This window comes from Lepidochelys kempii, chromosome 10, assembly GCF_965140265.1.
Source record: "Lepidochelys kempii isolate rLepKem1 chromosome 10, rLepKem1.hap2, whole genome shotgun sequence".
Lineage (NCBI taxonomy): Eukaryota > Metazoa > Chordata > Testudines > Cheloniidae > Lepidochelys > Lepidochelys kempii.
In genome coordinates, this window is record NC_133265.1 from 37,999,535 (window position 1) to 38,022,405 (window position 22,871).

Below are 22,871 nucleotides of genomic sequence, written 5' to 3' on the forward strand. Positions count from 1 at the left end.
GAGGACAGGAGCAAGCACCTGTGCACCTGTTCCAATTCAGAATGGGTGGTGCGAGCATTTACATCCTGGATGCCCATCTGGATGCAACGGAGCATGGGATCTGCCAATGGAAAGCCAATCAAGTATACAGCATACTTGAGACATGCATGGGAGCTGGCTACCAACTGTAAGGGGGAGACAGTCCTGTGTAAAGTAAAGGCTCACCGTAAAGATTCCGCCAAAGCCTCTCGGTTGAACCACTGGGCTGACACTCTGGTTAAAGAAGCGGCACTCCTTGGAGGAAGAGCATCTGTAGACCCTAACACTGTCCTTGCCTGTGATGAAAATACAGCAGCCAGGAATTGATCTAAATGCACAGGTAGACATCAAGGAGCTGCAAGAGCGGGATATGGATTTGCAAAGCCTTCTGCAGAAGGAGAACTATAAAGGCTACTCTATATTTAAGGACAGACATAGTCTGATCATGGCCTTAAGGAAGAAATCCGAAGAGGCCCTTCTAGTCTTGGTACTTCCATCATGCCTCTGTAAGGAGATGGTGACCCTCGCACACCAACAGGGTCGTTTTGTTGCAGACAAGACTGCGGACAGGATCGTCCATGTAGCCTGGTGGCCGGACTTAAATAGAGACATAGCTATGCACATCCAGTCCTGTCTAAGTTGTGCTGAGAACAATGCGGATAGCTGGTTGTAAAAGGCCCACTACAGCATCACCTGGCCAAGGGCCCATGGTGCCAGTTGCAGATAGACTTCATTGGACCTCTTCCTCACACTGGTCATGGGAATCGATATTGTCTACTGGTTATAGACGTCGTACTAAATGGGTTGAGGCTTATCCTACCTGGAATTGCACTGCTGCCACCACTGCCAAGGTCCTCTTAAGTGAGACCTTCGTCTGGTTCGGTCTCCCTATAGTCACTGACTCAGATCAGGGACCGCCCTTTGTAGGCAAGATGACCAAGGTTCTTTGCCAGGCTCTTGGGATCAGGCAGAGGTTCCACGTAGCCAATCATCCTCAGAGCTCGGGGATCATTGAACGCATGAATTGAACCCTTAAGATCGCTCTGAGGAAGACCATTGACCATCAAGGCAAAGACTGGGACATTAAACTCCCCTTAACAAGTCATGGTTTCACACCACATGACCGGCAGAGCAATGAAGATTCGGGAACTCTGGTGGGTAGGAGACCAACCCCCAGAAGAGTACCAACCCAGATTAATTCAAGACAAGTGTATGAAAAAGATTTTGGCAGACATAAGCGCTATACAACACCGGGTAGCCATGCGACTAAAATCCAATGCACATGGGATGGATAAGTGGCTAGAGCACATAAAGCTAATAGAGTAGGAGATCGAGGACCGAGTTATGTATAAATACTACTCACACCAAGACCATGCTCTTAGTCCATGGTGGGTGGGCCCAGCCCTTATCAATAAGGCTAGCCCTTGTGTGTACCAGCTGGAAATTCCAGAGAAATGAGGAACGAAAACTAAATGGTTTCATTCTAGCCAGATGAAATCCTGGAAAGGTACTGCCAAATCTGATACAACATCCTAATTGTGTCTCTCTCTGTGTTTATGCCGTAGGAATCCCACCATCACCATCTCGTCTATCGGCATGCATTTATACTTGTTGGAACTATTGTAAATAATGTACAGGGGGTGTTTTTCTTTAAAGCAGGGGATCACTTTTATTGTGACATGGGGATGGCATCCTTACCACCTGAATCAGAAAATCAAAAATTCATTAGGATTTTTCATGGCCAGCGTCAGGCTAAGGAGCTGAAGCCACTAACTGTTTTTGGTCATGTGGACAGCCCCAAAAGCATTATGCTGTGGGTCTTGGAGACAGAGGATTTCTACAATTCTATCATGGGGCAAGCCTCAGGGTCTTATCTTGCATCTGTTCAGGATGCAGCGCCATTGGGACAAGTAAATCAGATCCTGTCATGAATAGGGGGAAGGGTGGCAACCCAAGACAACACCCTACCACCGGGGCAACTCAAGGCCTCCTCTACACCCCAAGGAAAACGCCAGACACCCTATCGTCCCACCACACCATTCTCCAGCAACCCACCTCGCCCCAGGGACCAGTCAGCTGGACGATGTTTTAAATGTAACAAGCTGGGGCATGTGAAGGCCAACTGTCCCCAAAACCCCAACAGATTGCAGTTCATTGCACCGGGGTCACACCAAAGGTCCTCAGGCCCAAATGCCTCCCAGGTACCCTCAGAGCGATGGGAAACTGAGTGTGGGCAGGATGGTTATTGCGTGGAGGGACACTGGAGCACAGGTGTTGGCTATCCACCAATCCTTAATGGACCCCCAAATTCATCAACCCAGAGGCCCAAGTGACGATTCAACCCTTCAAGTCAAACTCTTAACTTGCCTACAGGCAAGTTGCCTGTCCAGTACAAGGGCTGGTCAGGAATGTGGACTTTTGCAGTCTATGATGATTATCCCATTCCCACGCTGTTGGGGGAAGACTTGGCCAACCATGTGAAGCTAGCCAAGAGGGTGGGAATGGTCACCCACAGCCAGGCTAAGCGAGCTGTCACACCTAGCTCTGTTCCTGAGCCTTCTACCCGGGCCCAGTCTGTGTTACCAGAGACCCAGACTGAGGTGGTGGAACCAGACCCCATCTGCGACAGCAATAGTAGATCCAGTCCCAGAGACCCAACCAGAACCAGTCCCAGAACCGGAACTGGCAGAGCAACCAGCATCAGAACCATTGCCAGCACTGAGTCCAGCACTTGCAACCCCGTCTGCCACTCCAACAACAGGGGGCACCACCGATCCTGCCCTGGCAGCAGCAGCAGCTAAACCTGCGCAAGAGGCTCAGCCGGAGCCTGAACCTCAACCTAGTGCACCTGCAGAGAGCGGTTCACAGTCACTGGAACCAACCCCATCCCCTGCATTGCTTCCCGAGGGACCAAGCCCAGGTCCACAATCCCGTGAGGAACTGATGTCTCCAGCGTCAAGGGAACAGTTCCAGGCCGAGCAGGAAGCAGATGAGAGCCTCCAGGGAGCTTGGACAGCAGCACGGAGCAACCCACCACCTCTCAGGTCTTCTAATCGATCCCGGTTTGTTGTAGGAGGGGGGCTTTTATACAAGGAAACTCTTTCTGGTGGGCACCAGGGGGACTGGCATCCACAGAGGCAGTTGGTAGTTCCAACTAAGTACCAGGTAAAGCTCTTGACCTTAGCCCACGATCATCCTAGTGGCCATGCTGGGATGAACAGGACCAAAGACTGTTTGGGGACATCATTCTACGGGAGGGAATGGGCAAGGACGTTTCTACCTATGTCCGGTCTTGTGAGGTGTGCCAAAGAGTGGGAAAACCCCAAGACCAGGTCAAAGCCCCTCTCCAGCCACTCCCCATCATTGAGGTTCCATTTTAATGAGTAGGTGTGGATATTCTGGGTCCTTTCCTTAAGAAGACACCCAGAGGAAAGCAGTACATATGGACTTTCATGGATTTTGCCACCCAATGGCCGGAAGTAGTAGCTCTAAACAACACCAGAGCTAAAAGCGTGTGCCAGGCATTAAGACATTTTTGCCAGGGTAGGTTGGCCCTCCAACATCCTTACAGATTTGGGAACTAACTTCCTGGCAGGAATCATGAAGTCTTTGGGAAGCCCATGGGGTGAACCACTTGGTTGCCACCCCTTACCACCATCAAACAAATAGCCTGGTGGAGAAGTTTAATGGAACTTTGGGGGCCACAATACATAAATTTGTAAATGAGCACTCCAACGATTAGGACCTAGTGTTGCAGCAGTTGCTCTTTGCCTAGAGGGCTGTACTACAGCCCAGTTTGGGCTTTTCACCATTTGAACTTGTGTATCACCGTGAGGTTAAGGGGCCATTACAGTTGGTGAAGCAGCAATGATAGGGGTTTATGCCTTCTCCAGGAACTAACATTCAGGAGTTTGTAAACAACCCACAAAACACCCTCCAAGACTCTTTACCCCTTCCTAGAAAAAACCTAAAAGATGCTCAGGAAGAGCAAAAGGCCTGGTATGATCAACATGCCAGAGAGCATTCCTTCAAAGTAGGAGACCAGGTCATGGTCCTGAAAGCGCTCCATGCCCATTAGATGGAAGCATCATGGGAAGGGCCATTTACGGTCCAAGAGCGTCTGGGAGCTGTTAATTACCTCATAGCGTCCCCTACCTCAAACCTAAAGCATACCATATTAATTCTCTAAAGCCCTTTTATTCCAGAGAATTAAAGGTTTGTCAGTTTACAGACCAGGGAGGAGACGGCGCTGAGTGGCCTGAAGGTGTCTACTACGAAGGGAAAAGTGACTGTGGCGTGGAAGAGGTGAACCTCTCCATGACCCTCAGCAACAGCAGATCAAGGAGCTGTGCACTAGCTTCGCGCTAATGTTCTCAGCCACCCCAGGACTGACTGAACGGGCATACCACTCCATTGACACAGGTAATGCTCACCCAATTAGAGCCCAACCTTACCGGGTGGCCCCTCAAGCCAAAACTGCTATAGAACAGGAGATCTAGGACATGCTACAGATGGGTGTAATCCGCCCCTCTGAAAGTGCATGGGCATCCCCAGTGGTTCTAGTTCCCAAACCAGATGGGGAAATACGTTTTTGCGTGGACTACCGTAAGCTAAATGCTGTAACTCGCCCAGACAATTATCCAATGCCACGCACAGATGAGCTATTAGCGAAACTGGGAGGTACCCAGTTCATCTCTACCTTAGACTTAACCAAGGGGTACTGGCAGGTACCGCTAGATGAATCTGACAAGGAACGGTCAGCCTTCATCACCCATAAGGGGCTGTATGAATTTAATGTGCTCCCTTTTGGGCTGCAAAATGCACCCACCAGCTTCCAGAAACTTGTAGATAGTCTCCTAGCGGGATTGGGAGAATCTGCAGTCGCCTACCTTGATGATGTGGCCATATTTTCTGATTCATGATCAGAACACCTGGAGGATCTACGAAACGTCTTCGAGCGCATAAGGGAGGCAGGACTAACTGTTAAGGCTAAAAAGTGTCAAATAGGCCTAAACAGAGTGAGACCTTGGACACCAGGTGGGTCAAAGAACTAGCAACTCTCTACAGGTCAAAGTGAATACTATCCAAAAGTGGCCCATTCCAAAGTCAAAGCAACAGGTCCAATCCTTCTTAGGCTTAGACAGATATTACAGGTGATTTGTACCACACTACAGCCAAATCGCCGCCCCACTGACAGGCCTAACCCGAAAGAAACAGCCAAATGCAATTCGGTGGACTGAAGTGTCTCAAAAGGCCTTTTAACCAGCTTAAAACGACACTCATGTCTGACCCTGTGCTAAGGGCCCCAGACTTTGACAAACCTTTCCTAGTAACCACAGATGTGTCCAAGCATGGCGTGGGAGCAGTTTTAATGCAGGAAGTACCGGATCAAGAATTCCATCCGGTCATGTTTCTCAGCAAAAACTGTCTGAGAGGGAAAGCCGCTGGTCAAAACACAGAGAAGGAATATTACGCCATTGTGTACGCTCTGGAGAAGCTATGCCCATACGTTTCGGGATGGCATTTCCACCTGCAGACCGACCATGCCGCACTGAAGTGGCTTCATACCGTCAACAAAAATAACAAAACTTCTTTGGTGGAGTTTAGCTCTCCGAGATTTTGATTTTGAAATACAACACATTTCAGGAGCTTCTAACAACGTGGCCGATGCACTCTCCCATGAAAGTTTCCCAGAATCAACTGGTTAAAATTGTCCTTAAAATGTGGGAAATACTGTTATTTAAATACTGTTCTTATATAATCAGTAGTGTGTCTAGAGGTGTATGTGTCTTATTAACTCTGTTTTCTCCTAGAGCTCCAGGAAGAAATCACAGCCAGTGTGGAACAGGCTGTCCAGCACTGTCTGTGATTTGGAGGGCATGACATGAATAGGGGGAAGGGTAGCAACCTTTATGTATCCTTGGCAACTGTACTGGATTGCCTTAACTGTAAGGGGTTAAGCAGTTCAAATAACCTAGTTGGCACCCAACCAGAAGGACCAATGAGAAAAGAAGATACTTTCAAATCTGGTGGGGGGGGAAGGATTTGTTTGCTGTTCTCTTTTGTTGTTCCCTCTCCGGACGGAGGGAAAAGCCAAGCAGGTACAATACCTCCTGAAAATGTACCTGGAATAATCCATCTAAAACCACAGAAATTGTTAAGTAGGGCAAGGAAATGTGTTAGGCTATCTTTTGTTTTGGTTTTTGAATTTTCTTTTGCTACAGAGGTAGTTTTATTCCTGTTTTTGTAACTGTGAAGCTGAGCCCAGAGGGTAATCCTCTGTGTTTTTAAATCTTATTACCTTGTAGAGTTACCTTCCATCCTGATTTTACAGGTGTGATTCTTTTACTTTTTTTCTTTATAAATAAAGTTCTTTTTTTAAGAACCTGATTGATTTCAGTGTCCTGAAGACAAAGGGTCTGGTCTGTGCTCATATTGCTAAGGCAACTGGTTGAGATATTATTCTCAAGCCTCCCCAGGAAAGGGAATGAAGGTCCTTGGGAAGATATTTTGAGGGGTAGGGATTCCAAGTGACCCTTCCCTGAATTTGTTTAAATCACTTGGTGGTGGCAGCAATACCATCCAAGGACAAGGAAAGGAATTTGTGCCTTGGGGAAGTTTTAACCTAAGCTGGTAGAATATAAGCTTAGGGGGCCTTTCATGCGCGTCCCCACATCTGTACCCCAGAGTTCAGAGTGTGGGGGGAACCCTGACAGATCGCAAAGGTGTGTGTATGGGAGGTTACCGACCCATTAGTCGGATACTCTGGCAGGCCTCTTACCACCAGCCCAGCAAATTTCATCTGTTTTTCTACTAACTTGTCATCGAGCATCCAGGAGGGGCTCCTTACTATTCGTATCTCCTTGAGCGCTCAGTTTGCGCTAATAAGTTATGATTCAGGATACACACTCTGCTCCGTTCATTTAATAGTATCATAGTTAATTGTAGTTGCCGTTTACCACATTTTTGTAATAACACAAACACTGTTAATGGGTTCTGCTCTGCACAGACCCAAAATGAATTTATAAGCAAGTGCTATGGAAACATCTCAATTACCACTGCTTCTAGTGAGTCTGGTACTTGGCACATAGTGGGACCTTATGGGGCTGTTCAGACACCCAAGGTGACCACCATACCTCACCCACGGGTCAGTTACATCGGACCCATAGTGCTCAATGAGAACTTAAGACGTCTCATCATCTCAGGTCCTCGGTATTCTGTTAAAAGAGTCAGCATTAATCTACAGGTCTTAGCATAATCAGTAGCATAGAACTTAAATGCTTGCCTGGGAAGTGTAGGTGCAAGGTGCAGAGCCTACGTACTGGGGTCGTGGGAGGCGAGACCTTGCTGCTAAGATCACGGGAGGAATTGGAGCTGGACTTGGGCTTATAAGCTCCATAGGAAGGGGATCCTAGCCCTTAGGGTTAGCAATTTAGGTTGGAAGTGGCCACATTAAACCAGCCATTTTGAGGCCCTTAATAGGATTGGTTTCAGAGTAGCAGCCACGTTAGTCTGTGTTCACAAAAAAGAAAAGGAGTACTTGTGGCACCTTAGCGACTAACAAATTTATTTGAGCATAAGCTTTTGTGAGCTACAGCTTCCGCTGAAGTGAGCTGTAGCTCACGAAAGCTTATGCTCAAATAAATTTGTTAGTCGCTAAGGTGCCACAAGTACTCCTTTTCTTTTTAATAAGATTGGTGACCTTGGGTACGACTTGTCCACTGTCATCAAGGACTGGTACCATGCCCAAAAAACAGGACTCCACCAGGATCCTGCAGAGTGTCGAAGGTCTGCGGGGTAACCTCTCTTGGGCCCTTGCTTGTACACAGGTACAAGGATGGATACATAGAGTGTCCAGCAGTATCCTTAGGGCAGGCTTTCAGAGAACTCTACCTATAGAACTAAGGAACATCATGCATAAGTATGCCTCTCCATTCGAGGTTAAACATGATGCATGGTGGAAGCTCCTTGACTTTACCTACAACGCGTACACGAAGGTGGCCACAGCTTGAGTCTTAACAATTATGAATGGCACTGTCCAGTGGGCATATCTGCTGCTCCCTCTTGTATCATAGCAAATGGCACCCTTATAATGCCTACAGATCTTCCCCATCCGAGAAGGGACAGACTGTCATGCGGTAGATGTCAGCTTATGCTTATAGGAAGATAATCGGGGTACCTGTACTCATCGGAAGTATTCCTAGGGAAGCACATCTGTCTAAGCACAGATGAAGGCAGGTGTCATTACGAGCTGCAGCCCAAGATGTCAGAACATTCTCAGGTGGTAGTAATCAATGACAATGGGGTACATCTCCACAATACCTGTAAGTCTCGGGTGGTAAACACATTTTATGTCATCAGTAATAAGGCGTATCCAAATTTGTGCTTATGCTTTGTGTTAACAATTAAGGGATGTGATATCTATTTTCAATTGGAGCAAATGACATCCAGAAACATCAGGACTTAATTTTACATGTATGATCATGTCGAGCCTGTCAGTTTGGGCCTCAATACTTTGCTCATTAGCCAACAAATGGAGCATCCAGAGCTGACTAGGCATGTGGATGAAGCGATGAAATGGGGTAGCTCTACCTTAATCACGATCCACCACTCGTCCAATCAAATAGAAGCGATTCTAAAAAGGGTTAAGAAGTTTGCCACAATCAGCAATTGGTAGAGATCTTTGTTCTCTGACCCCACCAAAGTGGCGGATACTGGGCATTTGCTTGTACATCCCTTGTCTCTTGCAATGCATGTGCTTGCAATGTAAGTTTGGTAAACTGAGGTACAAGCCTAGGTGTGCCAATGTGCCCCATGTAATCCTGTGCCAGCATCAGAACTCCCAATATAAGTTTCCTCGCCAGTAAGGAGGGGAATGTAGGGGAAAATCTTCAGTGCTTGGGCATTCAAGATGGTGCATCTAAGATGTTAAACAACTGGGAATCCATCTTGGCCGCCCTTCTTCCCCCTTCTCAGGTGTAGTTTCCTGCCCTTTCTACCAAAAGGCGGGAAACCAAGCAAACCCTGTGACCTATGATCACAGCAGAGGGAAGGGGCTGCCCTTCTGAGTGGCAAAGTCTGGAGGTGCTGCTGCTGCAATTGTTGGAGAGCACAGCAGACATCTCAGTCTCTCGATTGCCTCAGAGGAGTATGCTGAGCACCGCACTCTTTCATCTGGTTGCGGGAGGATAATTCTCACTTGCATGCAGAGTGCCACCAGCTGCCCCTCTTTCACTGAGGACAAACACACACCCATGACGTCGCAGGCAGAGTAGAAGCCGAGTCATTGCTGGGGCAGAGCTGTCATTGCCTGAGCCGGAGGTCCCCTCCTTACCTGTGGGTACGACCTACCTGGACAGAGTCTGGAGCTGTCCTGTCATCGTGAAGGTCCTCAGAGCTGCAAGATATGGTAGTGGTCCTTTGATCCTCCATCCTCTTACCTGGGTCCCGTCCTAGGGGAGGGAACTTACTCTCAGTCACAGTCAGCATACTGCCAGTCCTTTACTTACCTTATATCACCTGTTGTGGGGGTCCTTGCTTTACCCGTGTTCCTATTCATTCAACATACCCGTGTTCCTATTCAATTAGAACTGTTGATGGTTTAATAAATACCTTGGTTGTTTTCACCCATACATCCTAGTTGGTTATTTTTTTTTAAGGGGCCAACAACAAACCCCGATGATAGATGTGGGTATGGGGATGTTCCTCTAGATTGGTTTCAACAGCTCCACCCCATGTTACGTACCCGCCCAGCCCTGTCCAACAGACCCACTCCACCCACGTTATGTACCCACCAAGCCCCATGCCACATTCCTGCTCCACTCCACGTTATTTACCTAGCGAGCCCCATCTGACAGACCCGATCCACCTGTTACATACCTGACAGGCCCTGTCCGACAGGCCCACTCCACCCCCCGTTACGTGCCTGATGGCTCCGTGCCACAGTCCTGCTCCACTCCGTGTCATATACCTGGCCAGCCCCGTGCACAGGCCCGCTCCACCCAGTGTTACATACTCACCCAGCCCCGTGCCACAGTCTTGCTTCACCCCGTGTTATGTACCCACCCAGCCCCATGTGACAGTCCCGCTCCAGGGGGCATTGCATCCTCACCGAGCCCCATGCGACAGTCCTGCTCCAGGCGGTATTGCGTCCTTGCCGAGTCCCATGCGACAGACCCACTCCACCCCGCATTATGTACCCCCGTGTGACGTATCCACCGCTCCACCCCGTTACGTATCCACCGAGCCCCATCCAATAGACCCACTCCACCCCGCATTACGTACCTGATGAGCCCCATGCCACAGACCCACTCCACCCCATGTTATGTACTTTGTGTTGTGTTCAGATGTTTTTTATTGTACAGCAGCCCAAATGTAGGAAAGGAAGAATGGGGCTGTTTAAGTTGTGGTCAACTGCCACAGCTATCCTTGGTATCCCTGGGATCAAGGGGCAGGGAGAGGACTTAGTAGCACTTGGCCTGAAGCGCAATGAAATGAGCAGTTCCTACCTCTGCTCCTTATCCCATAAATTTTGGTCACTGCAGGAGAATCCTCCACCCTACGTTAATCCCGGGGCATGAGTGCAGCTGGTGTAGGGGTACAAGCCTGCCTGGAACCCTGGCTCATTATTCCTGCAACTAGCCTACCCTGCAGCATGAACTGCCCTGGCTTCACTGTTCCAGTACTTCAGCTAGCTCGGGTATGTAGATAGGGGTGATTGCAGCTGGTCTCTCATTGCCATGGAGTCATACTCATATAGGGAGGTGGTGTATGAAAAACAACCAGCATGCCACATAGAGCCCAGTCTGTTTCTAGAGCAGTGCGTGTATAGACTTTACTGAGATTATGTTACTCTCCACATACCACTCTGAAAGAAAGGGCACAAAGTGTCCAAAACCGAAGCTCCTGGACATTCTAATGCTCACACTCCCTTCCCCGTGTAAACATTAAATGCTTGCTCTGACAAGGAGAGAGTGATGCCTGCCACCATGGTTTCCTTCTAACGTAGCCAGCCTCTCTAAGCTACTGGAGTCCCATATCCTTTGAGCCTTGGGGGCTAAACCAGTGTTTCATTTGCTGTATACAGTGACTAGAATTAAGGCTTTCCTTTAGCATGTGTTATTTCAGCTTCCCATTGGTACATGCCTCTTCCTGGGGGAAGCAGGTCTGGATTAACTAGGCCAAAGCAGATTGAGTCTCGATGTTATTGGTGGCCTTCCTCCTCCCAGTCTTCTGTTCTTGCAGTAGCAGGTCCTTAGCCAGGCTCCTAGAGCTGCAGTTTATGAAGTGCTAATGCCTGCTTCTCTTCACCCAGCTGCAGCTGCCTGCTTGGGATCCCTTTATACTTCTGCTAGGGTGGCCCATGTCAGCAGCTTTGTCCAGAGCTAGCTCCATGCCACTCTTATGCCCAGGCCCATGTATGTTGGCATCACCTTTCATCAGATAAGCTCCATCTTGAATTGGCTGAAGTTTGGCACAGTGGGCAAGGGATCAGCCATGCTGTTGAAGGGGACACAGGGCTCGTTTCCTGGCACTGTCCCATGGCTCACAGTGGAGCTGAGCTGCTGAAGCGTCATCAGCACCTCTTGCTGGAAACGCTGCTGCTGCTCCTGCTGGCGCTCCATGCGGCACTGCCTCTCTAGCACCGCGTGCATTGCATGCGTCAGTTTCTGTACCTGTGTGCGTACAGCATCCAGCTTCTCGGCAATGGCATGGGGGCTGGGTGAGGGGGCCAGCGTCTGCCCACCCCACACAGGGTTCTGATTGCCTGAAGGACAGGTAGGGTTAAGCAGGGCCGTTTGAGTGCTGGCATCTTTGACCTGGAAGAAAGATCAGAAATGCAGTGGCGGGCCAATTCCTATAGAACCAGCTCACCACATACCTTTATATTCTGCTTTCAAGAGTTAGCAGGTATGCATGTGAGAGGAGGAGAGCTAGAATCAGACAGCTGCATCCCTCTGTGATCTGATCGGACCTCCAATCCTATCTACCATTGTACGATGCCACTGCTACTCCAGCCCTGCCCGCCACCCAGCTGTGCCAGTTCACCTTCAGCTTGGCCCCTCTGAAATAGTCTTGCAGTGTGCAAAACTGAAAGAGACCATGCCTTTTCAGAAAGCAGTGTGAAGGACTGTACGCTCAGGCCTGCTAGGAAATGCCTCATTGAGGAGGGAGAGAAGCGGCTGCGGGACTCTCTTGATCTGCTAACCTGGAACCTACGTACATGACATTTCTGGAGGAGGGCAACCACAACTTCTAGTGAAGATGTGGGTCTTCAGCCAGATTCACAGTGGGGCCGAGGCAGTGCTCCATGGAAAGGAAGCCGGGACCAGATACCCAATAGGGTGCACTAACAGCTTCTAATGGGACACTTTGGAGTAGGGCTCCTCATTAGCGTAGGCACATGCTCCCCTTTCCCCAATCAGCAGCATTCACTTCTGCAAGCAAGACTCCTGGGCAGGGCACAGACTGGGCTGGCCATCTGAGCAACAGTCGAGCAGGGTGGGCCTAGCAGTGGAGCAGATACAGAACACCAGGCTCCTCTCAGATCCAACTCTGCCTCCGCCTCGCTGTTATTCATTACTCTGCTACTTACCCCAGACATGCTGCCATCAGGACAGTAAATGTTAAATCAATCTGCCCCTCAGCCTTGTATGTTTTCCCCATGTTACCTCTGTATCCTGCCATTTGAGTCCTGGCAGAGATCAGCGTCCACTCAGAGTCATTAAGAGCAGGTGGCTATGCCGCTTACAGCTTTGTCCCAAGGAAGCATGACAAGCCAGCCAGAATGTGTTGTGGTGATCCATCCTGGTGTCCATGGCAACCTGATGGCTCATTCACTGGATGGGCTAGTGCCTACGGACTGAGCGCATCTTAGGGTACTTACATGTGCGCTGTGGCTCATAGAGGCTGCCATGACAGATGGGTTCGCCCTGGGAGGCTGGCTGGCCGGCTGCACTCCCACCAAGAAGGGCAGGACAGTCGTTGAGTCAGATGGACTGTGCCCATTGTGAATGGTTGCCTGGTCAATGTCGGAGAATTACAAGCATCAGCCAAGCACAGGATTCAAGATACCTTATTACACTGCAAGTGAGCCTAGAGCTCACGAGCACCTGTTAGAGCCTCAGTCATGCAGACTAGTGTCCAAGTGTGGCTCAGTCCTGACCTGCAGCTTCGTTCTTGGGTTCTCCCCTCCCATAAGCTCTACCAGTGCATCTCGCTGCCAACCTGCAGCACCTCCTGCAATCCTTGTCTCTCTCCTCCCTGCTCAGCTCTGCTGCTGCCCCTCAATCCTCCTCTTTCCTCTCCAGCACAGACCTCAGAATGAACAGAAGCTACCACCTGGGCCAGGGTCTGGAGCAATTGTGGGGACCAAACCTGTTCTTTAGAAGTCCAGAGAGCATGGGTCTCTGGTCCAGCTGGCAGTGCTCAGCCCAAAAACTCATTTCTGTCCTGCTCTCTTTTTCTAGATGTGGCACAGGTGTCGCCAGTTGCCGTGCAGCATGAGTCTGGGGCCACCAGTAAGACAAAGTCCTTGTCATGGTGTCCAAAGTGGGGGGAGTGCAGCTGCGGAAGCTTCCACCCACGCTACTGGTGGAGCCTGCGGGTCGGAGAGTACCTAGGATGCCTGCCCTCAAAGGACTTTCCCCTGCATGGGATAGGGCAGCCTTTCCCCCTCTGCTAAGCAGGGATAACTGAGGCACAGAGAAGTGAAGTGATTTGTCCAAGGCCATGCAGAGCCACAAACAGACCTCAAGGATCCTGAGTGGGCAAAAATCCAATCTGCTGAGGCAAAGGGGGAGGGGAGCCTTGGGCCTGAGTCACTAAGTCCATAGGCCTCCCATTGCATTTGCCAGACTGCATGAGGACAGCTGCAGTCCCCCCAAGCTGTCCCCATGTCCCCCGCACCTAACTCCATGGAGCAGGTCACTTGAGAGGGCACCTCATAGAAGCCCAGGATCTCCTTGTCCCTCCCGCGCACTGGAGCCTGGGTTCCCCACAGAGCCTTCTCCAGTTGGGAATGGGGGGAGCGTTACCAGCCCTTTCAGGCCAATTTAACTGTAACCTGATGGGTCGCTGCCTGAGCGGATCCCCAGTCTTGCTGGGCTGGAGAAGGGGTTTCTAGCCACAGAACAGCCAGTCTACCTCTCCCAGCCCCATACCTTTTTCTGGAGGTGGATAGCCCTGTCCACAATCTTCTTCTTCACAATTAAGGCTGGATTCCTGGCAGGTGGCAAGAACATCCTGCCCCTGCTGTTCAGCTGCTGCTGCACCATGGCTGGTGGGAGTGGAGCCGGGTGACTACCCACAGCTGAGGTCCGAATCCCAGAGCAGTCATCACCTGGATGGACAGACAGAGGAACCAGAGAGAGAAGCACCTTTAAATGAGACCCCTGAATTGAGTGCCAGCCTTTCCCCAGCCCCACAGGGGAGTGGGGCCCCTCCATCTATAGGGACTAAGTCCTTCCAGCTCCACCATGCACCTTCCCCCAACCTCAGCTATGCTCCAGGGCCTAAGTCCTGCCCAGCCTGCCTGGGTTTGGAAAACAGGGATATGAGCAGAGACCCTTGGTACTGCTCGGCAACTCACCAGGCTGCTTAGAGAAGTGGAGAGGCCTATCCAAGACTAATGGACAACGAATGAGAAAGCCAGGCCTTACTGTTAATAGGGGATAGCTGTGCCACTGGAGATGGGCCCATGGGCACTGCAGGCACCTTCCCAAACTGCTCACTATCCTTGCACAGCGACGTGACACTGATTATTTTGATGCTGTCCTTGCAGTCTTGGTTGTCATTGAGGTGTGGCTCCTTGCAGCTCATGGTGGCTCTTCCGGGGAGTGCTGGGGGCCTGGGACCTGGCTGCCTGCTGCCCCTGGGCTCTGCCTGCTTGTTCTGTTCAGTCTCATTTTCCTGCAGCAAGTTCCAGAGCTGCTCGTCCTCCCAGCCAGCCTGGTTGATGGCCGTTCTCCTACTCCCCCGGCCTCCGGCTGGTTGGAGATGGGAGGCTCCTGGAGGCTGTGCCGGCTCCACATTCTTACGCTTGAGGAACAGGTAAACAGCCTGCGGGGTCACCCGGATGTTGTCCAGCTCTAGGACCTTCTTGATTTTGCGGAAGCTCAGCCCAGCTTTGCGCAGCTCCACTATCCGCTTCTTGGCATGGTCGTCCAAGCGGCCCATCGCTCGATCGGCAGGATAAGGGGCATGGATCAAAGCCCCTCCCAATCTGCTTTTTTGTGCTAGTGTTCTGTAGCTACATCCTTAGTTGGGACTCCTGCTAGCACAGCCAGCTGGGCCATGTTCCTCCCACGAGGACCCGAGTGACATTACTCCCGTCCCAGAAGCCAGTTAAGGAGACAAGGTACTTGGTGGGTAGTAACAGAGCTAGTATCCGTGACACAAGAGGGCATGCCGTGCAAGTGAAGAGGTTAAGCCTCTGCTAGTTTTGTGTCCCAGGGCTGCCTACAGTAGTCATGGCCCTTTCTGGAGTCACCACAGCTCCAGACCGATAGCAGCTGTGGGATGCTGTCCTGGTCATCAGAGACATAGAATGATCTACTCGTTTCAGGCTTGCAAATCCTTGCGGGAGAGGAACAGGAAGGAAGTGGCACTGCAGTGGAGTGTCTCCCTTGTCAAAGTGGAAAGAGATTCAACTTCCAGCCCGTTGGAATGAGAGTGGCAGCCCATACATTCTGGGCCAGTCATGCCGAGCGGGGAAGTGGCAGGCTAAATCCAACTTGCTAGTGTTCCAGCTGGAGGGCTGGCATATGTCTCACGTACCAAACTGTGGATCAACTCCCCTGGGCTCAGCTAGCTGTCTTCAGCCTATAAGCAGAAGAAGAAAAAAGGGGTGGGGTGGAGTCAGGATCCTTGTGCAGCCTCTTCTCTGAAAGTTGTCGTTTAAACAAAAAAAGATCCTCTAAGCTCCTTTACAAACAGCAAGGAATGTTTCCCATCCACTAGGAAGCCCCTGTGCTATTTATCAGGTGTCAAGTCACTATTAAAAATTGTTTGTGCTATCCCAGGACCTTAACAAGGGCAATTGGCCTGGGCAGCCCAGGGCCTGTCATATCAGATGGGACTCAGTCACCCTGTTTGGTATTGAGTATGTGAACGCCCTTTTTGGGGGTTAGGTGGAGAGAAGACAGTAGGGGACCCTGCTAACTGCTGGGATGCCAGCCAGGAGCTGTTGTGACAGAGTTTAGGTTTCGGTTCTTGAGTGCACGTGGTACCCTACTTGCTGGAACTAGCCAGTTCAGAAATCAGTCAAATTCCACCCCAACAGCTGTGGCTCAAACCCTAACCAATGTTTTTGCAGCTGCTTACATTACTCATTGGTATGGAACTGCCCTGGTTCAGACAAGTACAGTCAGCAGAACCCCTAGCATCCAGTTGCCTGGCTTTCCTCTCATCAGACTCCAGTTAATCTCAGTACTACCACTGCCAGCTGACAGGCTTCCGTATGGAAGGTACAGCAGGGTCATTCAGGCAGGTCACAGCAGAGAGGCAGGGTCACACTGGAGCTCTGTAACCCTTTTCCTTTAAGCCACAAGACACCTTCAGTGAGCAAATCATCACTGTGTGCTGCTTCAGAGCCTTCCCTTTAGGTTATCAAGCTGTTCAGTTCTTCACCTTTGGGAAAAAAAACAAAAACATACAATTAACTAATTGTTGACTGTAGTAGAGAAGATCTCAGATGCATGTAAGTTCAAAGGCAAGTTGTGACATTCTATATCTTGGGGGAGTGTACTGTAACCCCCATATTCCTCACTTTCATATAATAGTGATCTTACATATAAAGCATGCCTTGTAAGGTGTCAGGGTTCCTTCCCCACTCTGAACTCCAGGGTACAGATGTGGGGGACCCACATGAAAGACCCCCTACGCTTATTCTTACCAGCTTAGGTTAAAAACTTCCCCCAGGTACAAACTTTGCCTTGTCCTTGAACAGTATGCTGCCACCACCAAACGTTTTAAACAAAGAACAGGGAAAGAGACCACTTGGAGACATCTTCCCCCAAAATATCCCCCGAAGCCCTACACCCCCTTTCCTGGGGAAGAATTGATAATAATCCTCACCAATTTGTATAGGTGAACACAGACCCAATGAAAAATCAATCAGGTTCTTAAAAGAAGAATTTTAATTAAAGAAAAGGTAAAAGAATCACCTCTGTAAAATCAGGATGGAAAATACTTTTCAGGCTATTCAGATTCAAAACACAGAGGATCCCCCTCTGGACAAAACCTTAAAGTTACAGAAAACAGGAATAAACCTCCCTCTTAGCACAAGGAAAATTCACATAAAACAAAAGATAAACTAATCCGCCTTGCCTGGCTTACCTATACTGCTTGCAATATTGGAGACTTGGATTAGGATGGGTTGGAGAAGATGGATTTCTGTCTGGCCTCTCTCAGTCCAAAGAGAACAAAACGTAAACAAAGAGCACAAACAAAACCCTTTCCCCCACCAAGATTTGAAAGTATTTTGTCTCCTTATTGGTCCTTTGGGTCAGGTGCCAGCCAGGTTAGCTGAGCTTCTTAACCCTTTACAGGTAACAGGATGTTGCCTCTGGCCAGGAGGGATTTTATAGCACTGTATACAGAAAGGTGGTTACCCTTCCCTTTATATTTATGGCATAAGGTATCAGAGGAAAGGTCATGATCTGCTGAAAGTCATTTATCTATCCATATATGTGTATCATTACTGCATATGAAGTTATGAGAATTGTAAAGTATGGTTGTCATTAAGGGTATGTCTACACTACCCACGTTACAGCGCAGCCACAGCAGCGTTGCCGCGGCACTGCTGTGACATGGGCAGTGTAGACATGCTTTATCGCTGGGGGAGAGCTCTCCCAGAGATTTAAAAAAAAAAAAAAACCACCCCTAACGAGCTGTGGTAGCTTTATCACTGTGAGCATGGCTCCTGGTGATAAAGCGCTGTCTGTACTGGTGCTTTTCAGTGCTAAAAATGTTGTTGCTCAGGGGGCTATTTTTTCACACCCCTGAACAACAAAAGTTTTAGTGCTGAAAGTGGCAGTGTAGACACAGCCTAAAACATGCTATAAATTGTGGGAATGAGCCAGCTATTAGCTCCCCAGAGGCAACAGCAAAGAAAGTAACCAACGCCCAGGCGGGGTGTGAAACAGCCCATCAATAGCCATTTCCCAGCAAGGGAGCTACAATGCAAAGACTCACCTGCAGGAGGCCCCACCAGGGGAATTGCTCAGCCTTGCTGGGAGAGAGTCAGCAATGCCCCACAGACATGCCTGGACTTGTGTTCTACAAGCACATGGACAGAGTAAAAAACAGAAAGTGGACACATACTGGGTCCGTCTCCGGCCCCCACCTACGCTGCAAGCAACCAAGACACTGAGAAGACAAGACTCCAATAGAGGAGACTGGCCCAGGTTTAAAGGACAAACCTGTATATTAAGGACCTCAATAGCCAGTGGGGTGAGAAAAAACTGCTTAAACTAGTTGCTGCCCAGTCTAATAGGGTTGAGAGTTTAGACTGCGTGCTTATTTTATTTTATTTTGGTAACCACTCTGACTCGTTATGCTTTAACTTATAATCACTTAAAATCTACCTTTATAGTTAATAAATTTTTTTGTTTATTCTACCTGAAGCAGTGCATTTGGTTTGAAGTGTGTCAGAGGCTCCCCTTGTGATAACAAGCCTGGTATATATCTATTTCTTTGTTAAATTGACAAACTCATATAAGCTTGCAGCATCCAGCGGGCATAGAATCATAGAATCATAGAATATCAGGGTTGGAAGGGACCCCAGAAGGTCATCTAGTCCAACCCCCTGCTCAAAGCAGGACCAATTCCCAGTTAAATCATCCCAGCCAGGGCTTTGTCAAGCCTGACCTTAAAAACCTCTAAGGAAGGAGATTCTACCACCTCCCTAGGTAACGCATTCCAGTGTTTCACCACCCTCTTAGTGAAAAAGTTTTTCCTAATATCCAATCTAAACCTCCCCCACTGCAACTTGAGACCATTACTCCTCGTTCTGTCATCTGCTACCATTGAGAACAGTCTAGAGCCATCCTCTTTGGAACCCCCTTTCAGGTAGTTGAAAGCAGCTATCAAATCCCCCCTCATTCTTCTCTTCTGCAGGCTAAACAATCCCAGCTCCCTCAGCCTCTCCTCATAACTCATGTGTTCCAGTCCCCTAATCATTTTTGTTGCCCTTCGCTGGACTCTCTCCAATTTATCCACATCCTTCTTGAAGTGTGGGGCCCAAAACTGGACACAGTACTCCAGATGAGGCCTCACCAATGTCGAATAGAGGGGAACGATCACGTCCCTCGATCTGCTCGCTATGCCCCTACTTATACATCCCAAAATGCCATTGGCCTTCTTGGCAACAAGGGCACACTGCTGACTCATATCCAGCTTCTCGTCCACTGTCACCCCTAGGTCCTTTTCCGCAGAACTGCTGCCTAGCCATTCGGTCCCTAGTCTGTAGCTGTGCATTGGGTTCTTCCGTCCTAAGTGCAGGACCCTGCACTTATCCTTATTGAACCTCATCAGATTCCTTTTGGCCCAATCTTCCAATTGGTCTAGGTCCTTCTGTATCCTATCCCTCCCCTCCAGCGTATCTACCACTCCTCCCAGTTTAGTATCATCCGCAAATTTGCTGAGAGTGCAATCCACACCATCCTCCAGATCATTTATGAAGATATTGAATAAAACCGGCCCCAGGACCGACCCTTGGGGCACTCCACTTGATACCGGCTGCCAACTAGACATGGAGCCATTGATCACTACCCGTTGAGTAGTAACTTAATCATAACTGGACACTGCAAGATGGAGGTTCCCAGGGTTGTCTCTGGAACCGGAAGTATTGGCTTGTGTCATTCGCTTGCAAGTAGCTGGGAGCATCTTACATGCCAGAGGCTGTGCGTGAATAGCCCAGGAGTGGGGGTTCTCACAGCAGAGCAGGGTAAGGCTAGCTCCCAGAGTCAAGGATTGGAGTGGCGTAGCAGATCACCGCTCCAGATAACACCAGAGGGGAATGTCACACAAGTGTAGATCTTCCATATACCCATCATAACAGTCTCAGGCAGGGACTCTAGAGGTAATACCCAAAACAGCAGAATAAACCATCACAAGTGAAGGGGAAGAGGAAATACTCTAGCAAGGGGCTCACCTACAGAGGCAGTGTGAGGTGAAATTGGGTGCAGAGGAATCCCCAAGTCACCAGTATTGGGTGCCCTCAAGTTAAGAGTGCAAGGCTTGGATTTTTATCTGAGCAGGGGTTGATTAAGACTATATTGGACCAAAGCACCACCAAAGCTTTGTATGCTCGATCTCAAGCTTGTCAAGAAAGATACCCCACAATTAAATTGCATTGCCCCACCACCAAGATAGCCATACAACTCCCAGACGCTGCCCATCTCCCCTGCACATCCCTCCTCCAGCTCTCATCTTGGTGAGACCCAAGGTTGTTGTAAGAAGCTCCCTACATCCAGCTTCTCCTTTCAGAATGATTAAAAAGTCTACTATCCTCAATGGACACATTTCCACTGACTTCAGTGGGCCTTGGCTCAGGGTGCTGCTGGGACAGGGGCCAGTTGCACAACATGCTGCTTGCTGCTCTGAGGGTCCTCCTCAGACCACAGGGCCAAGATCCTACGAATCTGAGACTCCCACCTGAATCCTCCCCATCTCCCACACGTGGGCCGCAGAACCAGACTACAGAGGCTATGAGGTCAGACGCGCTGGCCTGGGGAAGGGGAGAAAAGGAATGAGGGGGTGCGTGCACTCACATGTGCACTGCTATCACAATGAACAGTAGTAGCAGGCAGCCAGTTTTGCCTTCCCTGCGACCTGGCTATTCTCCCAGTGTTATCTGGGCCAGCTAGTTGCCTGCAGGGAACTCTGATAAGATCAACTGCTGTTATTTTGTTTTAAAAGTGTTGTTCTCTAATTTAGCTGCCTTAATGATGGAGAACCCAGGCTCATTATGACAGCCTGGCATCAGGAGCAGGTGGGACATGTGGGAGCAAAGCAAGAAGTGGAGGGGAGAGGGGCAAGGATGGATAAGACCCAGAATTAACGTATTGACACTTCGTTGTTAGCAGCACACAGGGCTTTTTTTAAAAGCATTGGTTTCAGAGTCATTTCCATCATCCCTCCTCCCCCCAGCATTTTTGTAACACTACTCGGCTTAGAGCAGTGGTTCTCAGAACTTGTGTACTGGTGACCCCTTTCACATAGCAAGCCGCTGAGTGTGACCCTCCTTATACATTAAAAACACTTCTTTATATATTTAACACCATTACGAATGCTGGAGGCAAAGCAGGGTTTGAGGTGAAAGCAGACAGCTCGCAACCCCCCCCATGTAATAACCTCACAATCCCCTGAGGGGTCCCAACCCCCAGTTTGAGAACCCCTGGCTTAGAGGGCATGCCTGGTTTTCTCCTAACAAGAGATATTAGCAAGCTTCTTCATTATCGTGGACATTTCTAAGGCAACCACTTCAAGTGGCAGCCACAAAGTGAACATCAGCTCTTTTCATGAGCTGTTGCCAGACTGGCATGTGTTTATTAATGCAGATCCTTTGGTCTGCCAAGAAGGCAAGCGATTATTGCATATTATCCAGGGAAAGCCACAGGGAGAAATGGAGTCTCCTTGAACCTAATTTCAGAGCAGTCACCATGTCCCTCTGAGTTTTACTCCCTCCTTTGTGAGACCAAGAGGAATAAACTAGATTCAAGAGGTGTAGAATATATTCCAATCTGGAATTGTTTACAACTAAAAACCATCCACACACTGTTGTATGCACTTGGTCCTATTCACTGGAAAGCGGAGGGAAACCAAACGCCCCTCTTTGTACAAGGACTTGCTTACATGCCATTATTAGCTTCAGACCAGAGAGGGTCAGCCTTTGCCATACTAGGATCCCTCCCTAGTAACTCGGACCTCCCTGCCCTTTAGCAATATGGGAAGAGCAGAATGGCTGCAAAACTCCCTAACACCAGTTCACACCCCCAAGGTCAATAGCCCCTGCTCTAGATGGGGGAACAGTTACTCTGTTCAAGTATCTTCTAACCAACAAGACCTGAACTCCAGTCACAGAAGTGTGCTCTAGCACCATCTAGTTAACTCCCCTTGCTGCAGGGCTCACACCTCTTACAGTAACTGGAGTCCAAAGACATCTGCCAATCAGCAAGAACTCCCCACAGCAGGATAACTCATGGTCTTGACTAAGCCACTAACAACTCATGCATTGGATTTATCCAGACTCCCTGCATGAACAGGGACAGGGAACAATGAGGAGGAACAGTAGAGTTGGTAATTCCACAGCTTCCGAATTCCTTGGAGAAGCTTCCCACTTTGTACTATCCCACTCAGGGGCCTCTCTTTCCGGTCATTAGTGCACGAGAGTTGCCTGCCTTTACCATTAGTTCCACTCCTGTTCAGCCAAACGTACCTGGGTAGGAATCTCTCTCCCCCCAACACATTATGGAGAATTCACTTTGGGGCTAGCTTCAGATGACTCAGGCATTCATTCTTTGGAGACACCTTTGGACTACTCTTGTTTTACCAGCGCCTGTAATAAGTAATTGAATCAGCATTTAGATTTCCCATTGACCAGGAAGCTCCAAAGTCATGATCAGTTGGTTGTAGTTTCAAGTGACTTTCTGCTTGTGAAAGCTGCCAACATGACATCCTTGCGGACTGGAGTCCTCTCTGGAAAGAGTGCAGCACAGACAACAGTAGTGCAAGCTCTTTCCATACTGCCCTGTCAATATTCTTCAGGGATGAGGTGAGTGTATGCCTCTAAGGATGAGAGGCTAGGTCATTCTCCGTGTTCCATTTAGACTTTAGCCTTTGTGCAAAGA

At 49.3% G+C, this 22,871-nt stretch overlaps 1 protein-coding gene across 14 annotated transcripts in view; it reads right to left on the reverse strand.

Annotated features, from left to right (window-relative positions):
- The window catches only part of LOC140918468 (uncharacterized), an 80,704-nt gene that overhangs the window by 41,938 nt on the left and 15,895 nt on the right, over nt 1–22,871 (reverse strand). For 2 of the 14 annotated variants that reach the window (XM_073362933.1, XM_073362937.1), the window contains exons 2-10: nt 22,460–22,579; nt 18,214–18,297; nt 17,356–17,423; nt 17,184–17,260; nt 16,342–16,647; nt 14,679–15,840; nt 14,181–14,359; nt 12,905–13,039; nt 7,688–11,837 (exon numbers count right to left, since the gene is read on the reverse strand). In XM_073362933.1, coding sequence (XP_073219034.1) covers nt 11,457–11,837; nt 12,905–13,039; nt 14,181–14,359; nt 14,679–15,195 — 1,212 coding nt within the window. In that variant the 5' untranslated portion in view covers nt 15,196–15,840; nt 16,342–16,647; nt 17,184–17,260; ... (1 more) ...; nt 18,214–18,297; nt 22,460–22,579 and the 3' untranslated portion in view covers nt 7,688–11,456. The other 12 variants (XM_073362938.1, XM_073362940.1, XM_073362944.1 and 9 more) reach the window with 10 other exon arrangements.